The sequence below is a fragment of the Pleurodeles waltl genome, chromosome 5, assembly GCF_031143425.1.
Source record: "Pleurodeles waltl isolate 20211129_DDA chromosome 5, aPleWal1.hap1.20221129, whole genome shotgun sequence".
In the NCBI taxonomy this organism is placed as follows: Eukaryota; Metazoa; Chordata; class Amphibia; order Caudata; family Salamandridae; genus Pleurodeles; species Pleurodeles waltl.
In genome coordinates this window covers 1,765,395,689-1,765,412,617 of record NC_090444.1, presented here as the reverse complement: position 1 = coordinate 1,765,412,617, position 16,929 = coordinate 1,765,395,689, and the positions used below count along the sequence as shown (strand labels likewise).

Here is a 16,929-nt window from a genome sequence, read left to right as displayed (position 1 = left end):
TTCCTTGAATCTACGGAGGAAAATGATCGACTCAGACCAGGAAGGGTGAACAATGTAATTTATTAATATTATGTATACAAAATAATGCTGTCCCTCAAGACAGACAACCCTGATATCTACTCATGGATGAAACGTAAAACAAAATCCTCAAAAGGACAAAATTCCATATACTATCCCCCCCTACAGCTCTAATCCCATCCCTTGTGAAAGGATTGCTAAATTACAAGCACTAAATATCACAGCAGGCCCTGTACATCCAGCCACGTTTCTGAGCCTTACAATAAATAGATTTCTCAGACTTAAACTTCACATCACATAAATCTTCCAAAGCTGCTACTGTTCCTTGATAGAGATTACTAAACATTCTGTATAAGCATATTAAATGTGGCAATGCCCTACTAGACCTACACCCAGATATCCTGCCAACCACCTTGTCCCACTCAAAACCATTCTACACTCAGATGCTAGGACGATTAGATGAAAAAGGAAATTCAGCAGCCCTAAACTTCCTCAAATGCTTAACAGATGAGTATGTTCCACTGCAAAACAGTGTGCCTCACACACAGGGTCAAAAATGTCAACTGTCCCTTAATTGGCATGAAAGCTTTACGTATCCATCAAAACCAGAAATCTAAGAAGCACATAAGAAAAACTCATCCTTTATGGCAATTCTTCAAATCTAAACTCAAGGAGGACTTACTAACCCCACCTTCACCTTTTGCACTATTGGTCATGGCCCATTCATACCTTGCTGAGGTTTTAACTGGACTTCAGTGCCTATTGTCCCTCTCTTGTGACAGTTTTCAGGCTAACACTTAGTCATGTGCATATTACACTGTCCTCCCAGTTCCTTATATACTTGTGGTTATACATGTGCATACACAGCCTCAATGAGACCCCCCCACCCCACCTTGCACAGGTGCAGTCTAGAATGTCTGTATCAACCACCAGCCTAATCGCTTCCTTCGTTATATCTGCACCATATTTCATACGTTGTGCACCTGAGGTATTTAGTTATATTTAAATCGGAAAGTTCTCTTCCACCTCGTAGGGAAAGAAATGTTTTATCCAAAAGTACTCAAAATAATAAATGGGCTAGTTTGTTATCTAGATGTAAACCCAAAGCCTCTACACTGTGGTTAGCAGTGACAGTCAGCCCTTTTTCGATATTTCTGGCTTAGCTGGCTTGATTTCGCCCAGTAGCTTCGAAATGCAGTAAAGCAAGAGAGGTTTCATGCACTTTGTATCCTTAAAACAGTAGCTTAAATACTGGACCTACAGAGCCAGTTCATTGTTTAGACTACGAGAGTAATCTCTGCAGTTCCAGCTTTGATTCATTATGCCTGAAACACAACACTCAGTTGCTGTTTTCTTAGAGAAATGACTAGATCTATGACCAGAAAAAGAAGCTGAAGCTTAGAAGATGAGAAGCTGGACTGTCCCGAATGAAGGGAAGCCGCTCTGATAGTACAGAAACATACAGCTCAGCTGTTTGAGAACTGTGCTGAGGATAGACTCAAGCAGCAAGCCTGCTCAAAAGCCACAAAGATCTGCAGCCCAGCTGACCTGATCTAAAAGAAGCAAAGCATAATCTTGTCACTGCAGGGTAAAAAATGAACCACAAACAGTGTAGGAATATGGTTGCTGGTGGCACAGTCCCTTCAATCTGCAGTCCTGTACATTTTCAGCACATTAGTGTGGCCCGAGGACTTCAATGCCTTATTTAGGTGTACATGGACAAGCTGTTGAAACCCCTTCAGACTTTGTGCCTCTTGTTTCAGGATTCCAGAGAAACATTATTTCCCCCTTGAACCAAATACTATTTAGCTATTTTTTCCATTAAATGCCGACATGAGACCCATCTGAACCATCAGGCTATGAGACATATGCTTAGGTTTGCCTGGTTAGAAGATTCGAATTTGCCCCCCCATCCAACCCTCTATAAACCAAGCTTCATGCTCTGTGTAGCTTCCACTAGGTGCATATGTCCCCATAAAGTCCGGAAAATCTTAACCATTACTGGCCATTTTGGAGATACAAGCTAATGAAGTTCATGAACATTCTAATGTACTATTTTTACCATTATCATTGGCATCCTGAACTGTGACCACTGGAAGAGTAGCCAGTACATGAACTCTGTCTGGTAGCCCCTTATTATGTGGGGGCTCTGGTACACAAGACCCACAGACTAAAGACTTTCTCCAGTTTTGCTTAACAAATTTCTAAATTGAATGTTGTTACTGAAATTCTACCTCAACTCCACTAAGCTATCTCATCTGGATCACCCAGATGGTGGTAACTAGTACATAGGGCAATCATACTGCTACTATTCCCCTCCCTGTTCAGCAGAGTCACCATCAGCAATTGTGAACCAAAACACATAGTAAAGCAGACAAGACCTATAGGATCTAGAAAATAAATCTTTGTAAACCCTCCCTAAAAGATAATATTGACCTTGGAGTCCAACAAGTAATAAAACAGGTTGGGTCACATTTCAGACTCAGAAGGTCCTAATACCTTTTAGTTTTTTATGATGTCCATAGGTCTGTTGCCCTAACATCTCCTACTGCAAATAGATACTTTTTTTTATAAATTATAGAACTGGCTACAAAGTGATCTTTATTGTGCAAGTTAAATGTGTCATACAGCATCAAAGCTCCAAATCTACTACCATCTCATAGAGTAAACTTTGACCCAGCTCAAGCTATCTTTGGTGAGCTAGGAACTGAAAGGGAGTACTTGTTCAATCCAAATAAAGTGCATTAATATACAAAAATCCTTAGATAACAATGATAAAGAAGCAAGGATACTGCCATCAAATCAAGGCTGTATCAAGACCCAGAAGGAAAGTCTCAGGGTCTTTAACATGTTAACATATATGGAGACAAACTTATTTTGTCAACACAGCCATAAACCTGTGGTCTGCTGTTTTTTTCAAATAGTGTAAAAAGTGAAGATGACACTGGAACGCCTGCCCGGTGCTCCGGCTGGAATGAGCCTGTTAGAATGCACCTTCAGTTCCATGTGCACTAGCCAGATGACTGGTGTTATATAAAAGTAAAATGTTATTTTGTCCTTTGATGCAGAGATGCATTTCAGGAGAGACATTTTCTAACCAATCAGTTCCCAACAACTATAAACACATGGTTAGTAAATCCCTGACTGATTAGGTCCTACCCAGTAAAAGAGCAAACTATAATAGTCGCAGTACCTACTGAGCAACAGGTCTAAACTCTCACTTTCCAAGTGAACAGATTCCATAGAATAAAAATGTATAAAGTCACATTTATTAAATACACATTGGCTGTTCTTGACTTTAGTGCATCAGTAACAGAAATGTAGTATAGTGTAGTATTGCATGCTACAGTCTTTACCCTACAGGACGTTATCATGCAGGTGAGTACCATATAGGTATTGTATTTTAAGCATATATACGTATATATATATAAGAAGGGAAATTGTCCTGAATAGCGTGTTACGGCGCACTTGTTTTCTCTTCGGTGGTGCTGGTTTAAGGCAGGACAACCGTTAAAGGAAAAGAATTCTCTTTCTATTACGAAAGAAAAAAAACGCACTCCGTTGTTGTGCCTATAAAAGTTCATCTTTTTATTCCATTAGTGAAATCACGGCAAAAACAAACCAGGAATCCCCTGACGCGTTTCGGTCACACCGGACCTTGTTCACAGGTGTTTCCTATGCACTAATTTGGCGCTTTAAATAAACAAACCGAGCTTTACAAAAAAAAACACAAAACTAAAACAAAATCAACAATTGCTCATTAGCATCTCAAAAATATATATAAATTAAAATGAAACACCGAAACCCTTTTGCAATTATCAACAAAAAAATTCACATTTAACCAAAATATTTCTCTCATTGTTACTACTGTTGAAATGGCTTCTGGTAGATGTAGTTTGTGAAATCTTTTTAAGCAAAAGGATTTTTAAAAAATTTGATTTTTTTTAATGTATATATATATATATATTTTTAATCAAAAGTCAATTATTAGGGTCATTGTCTTTTTTTTTTAAAGGGGGTGATTTAAGAGTTTAGGGAGAGATGAGAGTTTTCAGGGTGGGAAGGGTAAGGCAGGTAAAGAAAGGTAAGGGTTTTAAGGATTATGGGGTGGGCAGTGGTAAAGGGAAGTAATGTTTTTTTAGGGTACAGGGATGGGTAATGGTAAAGCGAGGTAAGGTTTTTAGGGTGTTGGGGTGAGTACAGGTAAAACAAGGTAACATGTTTTTTGGGTTCAGGGACAGGCAAAGGGAGTTAAGGGGTTTTCAGTGTTCCGGGGCAGGAGAGGTAAAGGAGGGTATGGGTTTTTAGGGCTCAGACGCAAGTAGAAGTAAAGAGAGGTAAGCAGTGTTTAGGGTTCAGGGATAGAAGCGGTAAATGGATGTAAGGGTTTTTTACGATTCATGGGTGGAAACTGGTAAAGGGAGGTCAGTGTTTTGAGGTGTTTTTAAAGGTCTTTATTGCAACATAAATACATGGCCAATGTCTATTTTACTACAACTCAAAGAGGTAATCCTTTGCTGTAGACTCTTGGATTTGCACTCTCTAATCTCAAGTAACTGCACCTAGCCAAATTTTGTACTTCCTTGACATCCTTTACTTTGTTTACCATGTGATCTTTTGGGTCCGCTACTTCCAGTGTGCTTGTGTTCATTATAATAATAAAGTCTCTATCTGGAATCAACTCTACTATTTTCTGGTCTTTAATTTTTGACATTTCTCCTTTATATTTGATGATGTCCTTCCTTTTGAAGGCTTTGAGGTTGCATCTTCTACATCCCTGCACTATGAGATCTGGATAACAACACCAACCTAAGTTTGAGGAATAAGCAAAGCCTAATAATGAGAATACAGGGAGTGCAGAATTATTAGGCAAATGAGTATTTTGACCACATCATCCTCTTTATGCATGTTGTCTTACTCCAAGCTGTATAGGCTCGAAAGCCTACTACCAATTAAGCATATTAGGTGATGTGCATCTCTGTAATGAGAAGGGGTGTGGTCTAATGACATCAACACCCTATATCAGGTGTGCATAATTATTAGGCAACTTCCTTTCCTTTGGCAAAATGGGTCAAAAGAAGGACTTGACAGGCTCAGAAAAGTCAAAAATAGTGAGATATCTTGCAGAGGGATGCAGCACTCTTAAAATTGCAAAGCTTCTGAAGCGTGATCATCGAACAATCAAGCGTTTCATTCAAAATAGTCAACAGGGTCGCAAGAAGCGTGTGGAAAAACCAAGGCGCAAAATAACTGCCCATGAACTGAGAAAAGTCAAGCGTGCAGCTGCCACGATGCCACTTGCCACCAGTTTGGCCATATTTCAGAGCTGCAACATCACTGGAGTGCCCAAAAGCAGAAGGTGTGCAATACTCAGAGACATGGCCAAGGTAAGAAAGGCTGAAAGACGACCACCACTGAACAAGACACACAAGCTGAAACGTCAAGACTGGGTCAAGAAATATCTCAAGACTGATTTTTCTAAGGTTTTATGGACTGATGAAATGAGAGTGAGTCTTGATGGGCCAGATGGATGGGCCCGTGGCTGGATTGGTAAAGGGCAGAGAGCTCCAGTCCGACTCAGACGCCAGCAAGGTGGAGGTGGAGTACTGGTTTGGGCTGGTATCATCAAAGATGAGCTTGTGGGACCTTTTTCGGGTTGAGGATGGAGTCAAGCTCAACTCCCAGTCCTACTGCCAGTTCCTGGAAGACACCTTCTTCAAGCAGTGGTACAGGAAGAAGTCCGCATCCTTCAAGAAAAACATGATTTTCATGCAGGGCAATGCTCCATCACACGCGTCCAAGTACTCCACAGCGTGGCTGGCAAGAAAGGGTATAAAAGAAGGAAATCTAATGACATGGCCTCCTTGTTCACCTGATCTGAACCCCATTGAGAACCTGTGGTCCATCATCAAATGTGAGATTTACAAGGAGGGAAAACAGTACACTTCTCTGAACAGTGTCTGGGAGGCTGTGGTTGCTGCTGCACGCATTGTTGATGGTGAACAGATCAAAACACTGACAGAATCCATGGATGGCAGGCTTTTGAGTGTCCTTGCAAAGAAAGGTGGCTATATTGGTCACTGATTTGTTTTTGTTTTGTTTTTGAATGTCAGAAATGTATATTTGTGAATGTTGAGATGTTATATTGGTTTCACTGGTAATAATAAATAATTGAAATGGGTATATATTTTTTTTTTGGTAAGTTGCCTAATAATTATGCACAGTAATAGTCACCTGCACACACAGATATCCCCCTAACATAGCTAAAACTAAAAACAAACTAAAAACTACTTCCAAAAATATTCAGCTTTGATATTAATGAGTTTTTTGGGTTCATTGAGAACATGGTTGTTGTTCAATAATAAAATGAATCCTCAAAAATACAACTTGCCTAATAATTCTGCACTCCCTGTATGAACAACTTGAACATGAATAGTGGCGAGCCCTAGTGGATCAGTGTGACAATGCTGGTTAAACAGTTCTAATTAAAAAAAAAAAACAATCCTTCTTCGTCGACTGTGAATGTGCATAGATGCACTAGTAACAAAATGGGACCAAACTCCTCTGCTTCCTAGTTGCTGGATGATGTGGTATCTTGAAAGAGGTCAGCTGTTACTTCCTAAAGAAACCATCAATGAGTTTTCAGATATTTTAAACTAACAATCAACTCTTGTGGAAGGTTAGTCCAAAACGGGTGTACTTGGGACCAAAAGGCATCGGAACAGTGAGAATGCAGGTATCTCCCCAATTACCTCACTTCACTTCCTAGATAGTAATCCATCGTGATTTTCTTTGTGACTCCTCCTCCCCCAATGCCACTGGACTCTCTGGTAGTCCTTCTGCTTCTTTTCTTCTTCCCATGGGAGGCTTTTCATGGGGACTGCACACAGAATGGGGATGGTTTTTATTACCCTGCAAGTCTCTATTCCAGACCTAGAAGTCATTCTCTTCTACCACACACAAGTGGTGTATTGGAGTCATTAAATCATAGCAAACTGGGGGGCATGGCTTGACACCGACCAAGAAGGCCACAGCCAGCTCTGCACCTTACATACCCTCATCCCTCATCATCCAATCACATATCCGCCTAAATATGCACTAATATACAACCCCCGCCGCCCAGATGACTTGGCCGTGGTGCAGGAGTCTTCTGCCCGTGCTCCCAGCAGATCAGGAGCAGAGGCACGGTGGCGAAGCCTGCCGCGTCGCAGTGCTTGCGGGCAGGATCTCGCTGGCTGAGCGTGGCCCAGCAGCCGAATGGAGGAGCGCGGTCCCACGGTGTGGGCCTGCGGATGTGACATCTGGAGCAGTGGGGGCAGTGTCCAAGTGAGTTGCTGCGTTGGGGCCTCGGTCTATTCCCTGGGGACCTGTCCCTTTGCTTCTGGGTGCTTTACAGGGCCCTGGGACCACGATCCAAGGAGTGCAGAGGACAGAGGATCACTATCACGGAGATGGTACCGGCGGGACCCGTGGCACAGGCAGGGCACCCAGGGCCATTAAGATCCTCTGCAGGAACTTCCTGGCTGCCAAGAGTAAAGGGTGGAGAACAGGTCATAGAACGGCGAGGGAAAGATCTCCTTGGGCAACACTTGGCTCTATGGAAGGGTAGGAGACAGCACGGGATCATCACTATTCACTACCTAGAGTTTAGTGCTGGTGTGCCGCTCAAAGCCAGGAGACCTGTTGGGGTGGTAGCACCCCGGAGAGGTGCAGCCGGGGGCAGCAAAGACCCCTTGGAAAGCAGAGAGGCAGACGGATTAGACGGTGCAGTGCCCTGCGAGGGGTCCCAACATCACATGTGCAGCCACAATGGTGCGTGACCAAGCTGCGGGCACACCAGCACAACAATTTTTATTTTATTTTTCCTTAAAAATTTTTTTTTTTTTAAATGCCACACAGAATATCTCCAGGAGCGATGCAGGAGCAGCAGACAGAATCCATGAGCTAGAGAGTGCCACCCAGACAGCGACTATCCTGGATACCATTGGAGATTTGAAGGTCACTATGAAAGGAAAAATGGAGGAACTAAAGGTGGATCTGGCTCTCGTCAGACAGGACTGCCATAACACCACGCATAGGGATACACATATGGAGGAGCACCTATTGGAGACGGAGGATACAGTTAAATTGCAAGGGGAACGTTTGGCGCACCTGCAACGGCTGGTGAATCAACTAGAGGCCAAGGCAGAAGATGCAGAAGGCAGATCCTGAAGGAACAACCTACAGGTGGTGGGAATCCCCTAAGGTGCAGAAGGCACTACCCCTACTAAATTCATGTGGGATTGGCTGATGAGCTGGGTCCCCAGGGACAAAGTCTCTACGTGCTTTATTTTGGGGCACATCCACGTGGCACTGACGGCTAAGCCCCCGGTGGGTGCCCCGTCAAGGCTGTCCATAGTGCAGCTGCTCAACTACGCAGACAGGGATGCGATCCTTAGGGCAGCGAGACGAGTGGAGCCCCGGACTTGCCAGTCTAGCAGAGTCATGATTTTTCCAGACTATACTTTGAAAGTACAGTAGCAGCGACGATCATTTTTAGAGGCCAAAGCTAAGCTGAGAGCGATGGGGCTTAAATATATGCTTTTATTTCTGGCAAGACTTAAAATGATCTAATTATCCCTGTTCTTCGACACACTGGAGGCAGTCTGGCACTGGATTGAGGAACGACCACATAAGACACAGTCCTCTCAGTCCACTCTACAAGGTGAAGGCCCTAGGACGTCAGGACAGGAATGGCACACAGCACAGACAGCGAACGCGGAGAAGGGGTCAGCGCACCCGTTCGCTAGACCATGGGGCTGCCGGAGAAAGAAAGGCTACCTCTCCGGGGAGCCCGGGGACCTCGGCTGATGACATGAACCTGACGCAGTGGTCGTAGCTGACTGCGCGGCAGAAAGACTGGCCATTTGGTGGATGGTAACCAGAGACTATGTATGCATGTTTAGGGGAATGCAGGGGGGGGGAGGTGGGGAACAAAACGTAGATGACCGTTTTCTTGTTGGGGTGGGGTTCACTTACATTGGGAAGTTGGTGCAGGGAGTGCAGTTTAGCCCAGTTGGCTAGGTCCCGTGACAACACAACAGGTATTTCTAGTTTGGGAAGTATGGGGTGGGAGCTGGGGCAGGGGGAAGGGGAGAGAGTTTGCCTCCTTTTTGTAAGTTCATGAGGAGAAGGCTTCACACTGATAGTGTAGTATACACCACAGAATGGCATGCACAGGGTTCAGGTATATTTCACAACAGTAGACATCATATTGATGGGAGCACTGACCCAACCACCTTGAGGGTAGACACACTTAAAATACTGTCTTGGAATTTGAATGGAATTCTAGACAAAATCAAAAGGGGAGCGGTCCTCCGCTCAGCTTTGAGAACGGAGTCCTACATTTTGCTTCTTCAAGCAATGCATTTAATGGACAGAAACTGTCCTTTCTTGGTCCGCAAGGGTTACTTGCAGGCTTTACCATGCAGGATACCACAGGGGCTCCAGGGGCACAGCAATACTGATTAGAAAGCATACTTCACTGGTGGTTACACGCAACTGGATAGATGACATGGGTCGCTATGTGGCTGTTACCGGAACTCTTCAAGGCCAGTCCATATCAATTATAAGCGTATACACCCCACCTCCGCTCACCGTGAGGTTTCTGGCTCAGTAGGGAGGGCTACTTAAGGATCTACCGTAGGCCCCATGGATGCTGGGAGGAGACTTGAATGGGGTGTGCAATTTCCATATGGACCAATCCTGAGCTGGGACGGGAGGGAGCAGGTCCACACAGTTAGCAACCTTTCTACGTAACCTGAATCTTGTAGATGCATGGAGGGTGCAACATCCAACCAAGAGAGGCTATAACGTCTATTCAGGGGCCCATCGAACCTTTTTTAGGTTGGATTATTTTCTTAGGCCCGCCAAGGGTGGCAGAGGCGAGAGGACTATCGGACCACTCTCCGATAGAGATGTGCTTGGCCTGAGTGAGGTGCCGGTGAATGCGGGCTGGATGGATAGGTTGTACCTTCAGCAGAATGACTTCAGAGACCTGTGCTGGCAAAGTAGCAAGCAATATTTTATAGAAAATCAGGGATCGGTGACCTCACGGGACGTGGTATGGGGGCCCAGAAAGCCTGCTTGAGGGGCCAGATCATCAACTATGTGAAAGGTCACAGAGAGAAGAGTAGACAGAAGATACAGGACCTAGAGGGGCTCATTCTGAACCTGGAGGGCCACCTTACCTCCCCACTGCAAGATCACCGCCTGCATGATCTAGCACATACGCAGGCACTGTTGACATAGGAACGGACACAAGAAGCACAGGAAGCTTGGTAGGCCACCCGCAGCAGAATCTACCAATGGGGCGAAAAAGCTAGTAAAACCTTACACTGGCTGTGCACGCCTAGGGTGGGACTGGCTGCCATACCATATGGGTCAAGGGCCTATGGCACAGGCATTCACCAATTATTATAGGGACCTCTATCAGGCAGACCGGGAGGGCCAGTGACTGGATCTCCCCCAGTTTATGCAGGATCTGCTGGTCCCAAGCCTCTTAAGCGGAAAACAGAGCCTTCTTGGAGGCGGATATTTCGGTCGAGGAGTTAAGGGCAGCCTTGGCTTAGCTAAACCCTGGGAATGCACCTAGACCGAATGGCTTCCCACCCTCCAGCGACTCGGGTGGTGCTGGAGGCATGGGAAAAAGCAAAAAAGGCTACAGGCTCGAAAAATAGATGGAACTGAAAAACACCATTATGGCAGGGTACTTACCTCCAGTAGGTCGGGGCCCTGCAGGGTTTCACAACCTGGTGGGGATTTCGACCCTTGATGACATACTGGATAATGGCATATTGAAATCCTTTCAAGACTTACAGCGGGTCTTTGCATTACATCATACGCAGTTTTTTAAATATCTACAATTTCGGCATGCCCTGACACCAGCGCTTCTAGCACTCCCGGGGGGCGCCAGAGTTCTCGTCCCTAAAGGCCAAGCTCCTATTGACACATATTAAATAACATAAGCTATCTCAGACATATAAAATGCTCCTCAGGAATGTACCGGACCCCATGGAGATGGTACGTAAGGCCTGGGAAATCTGGGGGGGGCCTGGATGATGACGATTGGAGGGAGGCACTCGAGGCACCCAAAGAGACAGCCATAGATTCACAGTTCAGGCACATTCAGTTTAAATTGCTACATCTCACTTTTTATACCAGGGCGCACCTTCACTGCATGAGTTTTCTGGCCACCAGCACTTGTTTACGCTGTGGCGATACACTAGGAAATTTAATTCACATGTTTTGGTACTGCTCTGCTCTCAGCAGTTTCTTGCAGAGTGTTCTGGGACAGATGAAAATGGTTTTGGGCTGGAAAATTCCACGGTAGCCTAAATTGATCTTTCTGCACATCACAGACTGGCTGGGAGGCACACAATATCAAAAAACACTCTTGTGGTTAGGATTGGTGCTGGCCAAGAGGGATATAGCAAAGGCATGGAAGGAGGCACACACCCCCTCAGTATGGATTTCTGCATGGGTTTGGAAAAGCCCATATATGTAGCAAGGGAACCCATGGACACTTAATATTTAATGTGGGGTACCCATGGACATTGAAAGAGAGAAGGCATCACTTCCTGAACAGGGAAAAAGTGAAAAATGTGCCCTGTTTGTATTGTACTGCCTTTCTCAATGCCTGTTCCCGAGGCACATCTTGTAATGATACCAATTCCTAATACTGCTATGTCAATTGATGTTTGTTTTGACTGTGGAGGGCCTAGGAGCCCTGATGTAACTGAACGAGAAAAGTTAATAGAAAGTTTTACAAAAAATAATAATAATCATAGCTAACTGTAAAAAATAAAATAAAATAAAAAAAAAACATCAGGGATCTAAGGTCAGTCCTAAAGAATTCATTTACAACCCATAGGTAGTTGTTTTTGGAGAAACATTTAGGTTTGCAGAATGGTGGAGGAACTAATTCTCTCAAAGAGCATAGAACCAGGTTTTAATCTTGACCCCTTAATAAAATGTCATCTTATAATTGGGGTAAAACCTAGGTAATTGTATTCTTACATCCCTGCACCCTGTAAGTGTTCCCTTGATGTTCAAGTAGAGCCCTGTCTATATACTCACTTCATCTGGACTCAGTGATGAAGCATGCCACTAACAGTCTTAGTGGGCGAGATACCTTTAAGAAGAAAAAATAAAAATAAAATGGCCATCCAGGATAGAATATGGAGGCATTAATGTTCGTGAGAGCGAGATTTCTCTTCCCCTGATATTTTTTTACCTCTGTTTCGGACATCATCAGGCTAAATCCTGGCCTTTTTTTTAGTCTGACAGAATTTGAAAACACATTCTTTCAGACTTTAACTTCCTTGTTATCAGCCCTTCCTTTATAGCTTCTTCCCTTTACATCTGTGTTTTGGACGGGTTGTTATCTGTAATGTGCTCTGTGGCCCATCTGGCTACGTCCATGCTACCAAATACCACAGATAAATCAAATAAAAATAAAATGTTGTGCAAGGGGATCTCTTCTCCGCTGTCCGAGTAGTTCTATATGTTGGATGTAATCACATGGGGAATTATGGGTGCATCAATGAACTATCCTCTGCAATACAGTAAGAGATCTTCTTTTGGGCCACCATAAGTTGACCACAGTGTGTGGAGGCAGCTTTTGGGGAATTTTAAATGTTGTTAATTTAAAATGTTTTTATCTGTTGCGCCTTACATGAATGCTAGGCTCTTCATACTGTACTTCACAGTCACTGTTACTATGATTCAACTCCTTCCCATGGAGAGCTGGAAATGCTGAATACCTCAAACTAGCTGCACTGATTCTCCATTATAAATGTCAATTATAAATATCTGGGCTACTACAGGATTTACATCTATAATAGCCGTAATAACTTCTGGGCATCTCAACATCCGATTTATTTTTTTAGTATTTTCAAGAGACCTACCTATCCTACCTATTCTACATGGCAGATCCTGAGAGCTCAACTCGAGAATCAATACTGATACTGAGGAGAAGCTAGGCACATGGCCTGCAGAGAGAGAAAGCGGCCAGTAACAGAATATTCAGGAAGCACAAACTTGTGGCACAAAATCCCAGCAGGACCACTCAAAATTCTTGAGGCGGGCGGTGGTAGAAACATCATGCATGAGAATCTAAGGCAGACACAGAAAAGCTTGTAAAAGGTGTATGTTCGCCACGTTGGCTGCTTCCACTGCATCATCATGGAAGTCATTTCAAACATTGTTTAGTAGTCTTTAAGAGACAACACTTTCTGCTAAAGATGAGAAGCATCAAACACCTGACACAGAAGTTACACTCAGTGGCGACGCTTAATTTATAATAAAATCATGAAAGAGGTGTATTACGCTAGAACTTTCCAACTGGAAAATGTAGCCACTCCCATATTTTTCTTCTCCCGCTATACTTTAAAAAATAATGGTTGCTAACATTAATTCTGTTTCCCTGTGGTAAATTTCTATCATACATTTTAAGGAAAATCAAAAGACATAAATCTAGTAATGTTGTAAATGTGGCTCATCCTAAAAGCAAGCAGCTTAAATTCAAGACCAGCAATTTTATTTTTTTTTTAATTTCTTTTACTCTGTACTAAAAGTGGTTTGCTGTTCCCAAAAGTAAACTATTTTATAATTATAAACAATGTAAAAATAATGTCATTAACATCTTACGCATTTTCATGATTAACATCACGAAGTCGTCTTCCACTTAAATCTCGACAAGCCTCTCTGTTTGTTGTCTTTTCAATTTGAGCACCAAGAGCTCGCAGCATAGATCCAAACCCTTCAAAAATAATGAAAAAAGTTGTTACAGTTATATTCATTGCTGATTTGTTTACAAGCTCTGCCAGCCTAATGTTAGATCTTACAAACCAGGCCAATGAACTACACATATCCGAAAAATCATGACATGCAGTCACTAAATCCAGTTCTGCTGATCTTAGATTTTGATAACGCAGTGTTTCTTCCCCTGTGGTTCGTGGACCTCTACCGGTCCATGGCTCCTATTCAGGGGGTCCAAAGACACACATGACCTCTAACCGTTATTTTCTGTCAACAATCATGCACTTTTTGAGCTCACTAACTGTAGAAAGGTTGTTTCTCTTACAAGTATAATAGTTTCATCAAGTAACAATAATACCTCATTAAAGTCTACTGTATTAACTCCCTAATGTATTATTTATATATATATATATATATATATATATATATATATATATATATATATATATATATATATATATATTATTAAAATAAAATACACAAAGATGCGCTTTTTAAAATAGTCAAACATTTTAAAAACATTCTTAGTGAGATGATTACTAGTTCAGGTCAGAGAAAGTGTTAATGCATGCCGTCATATTTCACATTCCGATCTGAACAGCCGATCGGTTTCTGACTAGAACCCTTCTGAATTGGGTATGATTTACTAAAAAAACAAAAACAAAAAAAATAAATATCATACCCATCTGCACACACTTCTAGCCACTCAGCGATCTATGTATGTATACAGATTGCAGGAAAGGCCCTTCCAGACTGCATGTTCTACCTTCCACTGTGTTTTATGGACAGGTAGGTACAGATTCCAAGCACATACATATATTGTATTGGAAGAGGGGAGATGTTTGTTCTTTTCAGTAGAGCCGACATTCTTTCAGAGGCACCGTGCATTAGACAGCATGTACTTCTAGCTCTCATGCAACCACTTTTGTCACTTTTTACCACAAAGACACAGCATGGTCTTCATTTTACCATGCTAAGCTTGATTGCTATCCTGCGTTTGTCTGAGGCCAGAGTCAATCCAGTTACTACTTCTGTCTAGCTATTTCTGCTGAGAGCTCCAACTTTGTATGATTAGCTGATGATTTGTAAATATGGCCTGAGTCTTATACCAGTGTTTATTCACTCAGGTTTAAACATGCAGCTGCAGAGGAACATAGATGTGTTGAGTTCGTACACTGTGCACTTGTACGTTTATTTTTTTGTGAAAGACTGTTTAGGTACAAATTGTTTACATGGCTGGGGATTCCAGTTGTGATTCAGTGGGTGGACGCAGGTCAAAAGGTTAAGAGCCACTGTGATAAAAAATGCTCACATTTGCCGTTAAACAAAATTATGCACTTGACGTTGCTTTCAAGTGTGATCTACACTGCCAATTGATTTGAGCATGTTTGTACACAAACATTTTTTCTTCAGATAAAGAAAATCATGAACACAGCACAAAATTCTCTGGAGCATCAGCACACGTGGCATTCATAGTGGAAACATGCTCTGTAAAATAGTGCATGACTGAAGGAAAAGAGGCAATGGCAATAAATAATGCACAGTATCACTCCTAATTAAAATCATACTTTTCTCTATCTTAAACAGTGATGCCGAATTCTGTAATGTTCTGAAAAATGTGTCTCACGTTTGATCCAATAAAATAACAAAAATAAAGCCTGTCTAATATTTCCAGTCACATTTCTGCTATTAGACAACTGCCCAATGAAACCAACAATGGCAAGCCAGGATAGTAATGATGTGGAGAGGCATCAATTTGATGACAACACACTACAGGTTAAACAGCTCCCTTCACTTGAATGCTCATACAGAGCCCTACAGTCATGAATTACTTCCAAAGTATTCACAGTCCAAAGAAATGTCACCTCTAAAGCTAAGATGCTGGTGCTGCCCAGACTTTTATATTTTTTCGTGGCACTACCGATAATCCCTGTGAAATATTTTTTGGAACCTTAAGAGGCCCACTAACGGCACTTATATGGGGGTAGGGACAAAAGAGAGTTTCCCGCAACATGCTCCAGAACCCAATGGGAGAGGAAGGAATGGCCATCCCAGACATGGAACGCTGCTTTGCAACAGCCAGCTACAATGGCCCTTGCCTTGTATAGCCGTAGATCAGACAACGGAAGGGGACATAGTACGGGCCACACTGGGCAAGGGAGGGGTGCGTGAATGGTTACTAGACACTGGGTCGCAACGCTCTGCCCCCGGCATGCTTATGTGGGCAGTACGGTTAGTGTGGAAGCGTTATATCCAAACATCGAAGGCACTGATGCTGTACTCCGAGCAAATCACATTGTGGGAAATACCTTGATTGGGAAGCCTCAAGCAACTGTACAAATTTGGCCCCTGGAAAGATAGCGTGCTACGATGTTCAGGAGATCTGTATAGTGATGGCTTGCTGTTACCCCTTGAAGACCTTATGGAAACGTATGGCCTGGGCCCGGGACAATTCCTTGCCTACAATGCAGTGAGTGCAGTGATAGGCAAAATATGGCAGAAGGGACATGCTGAACCCCCCAACCCACAGTCAATTACATTGTATGTTGTCTCAGGGACAAAACCACAAGGCACTGCGAGAACCTCAAACTGTCTATCACCTGCAAAGTAAGGCCCAATGGGAAGATTGCTTAGGTATGAACTTAAGTAGCAAGCAATGGGAAATGGCACTGGAGCGGGTGAAGTATGTTTCACGCAATAGTAGATTCAAGTATACACAATTCAACTATTTACACCAAACATACCTAACACCACATCGCCTGCACAGAATATTCCCGAGAACGTCATCCTTTCGCCCGAGATGTGGGCATGATGATGCATGGGAGTGTCCTACATTACAAGCTTTGTGGTCCCGGGTCCTACTACATGTGTCAAAAATCATAGATACACCGCTCACAACAGACTCACTCCTCTGCCTCTTAATGATCACAAAAAGAACTAAGAAGACTAAACATTATCTAAAATTCACAGACTTAGCGTTAATAATGTTTAAAAGGCTTATCGCCATGTCGTGGAAGGCAGCTCAGCCCCCTAATATTGACAATTGGTTACATACAACCTTGCAGTGGGCCACAGCGGAGACTAATGCACTAGCGTGCAACCATAGATCGC

At 43.1% G+C, this 16,929-nt stretch overlaps 1 protein-coding gene across 1 annotated transcript in view; it reads right to left on the bottom strand.

Annotated features, from left to right (window-relative positions):
* SDE2 (SDE2 telomere maintenance homolog) overlaps positions 1–16,929 on the bottom strand; it is a 153,304-nt gene that overhangs the window by 94,294 nt on the left and 42,081 nt on the right. Inside the window, exon 3 of the mRNA XM_069236176.1 lies at positions 13,708–13,819. Within this exon, the coding sequence (XP_069092277.1) occupies positions 13,708–13,819 (112 nt within the window). The remainder of the gene's footprint in view (positions 1–13,707; positions 13,820–16,929) is intronic.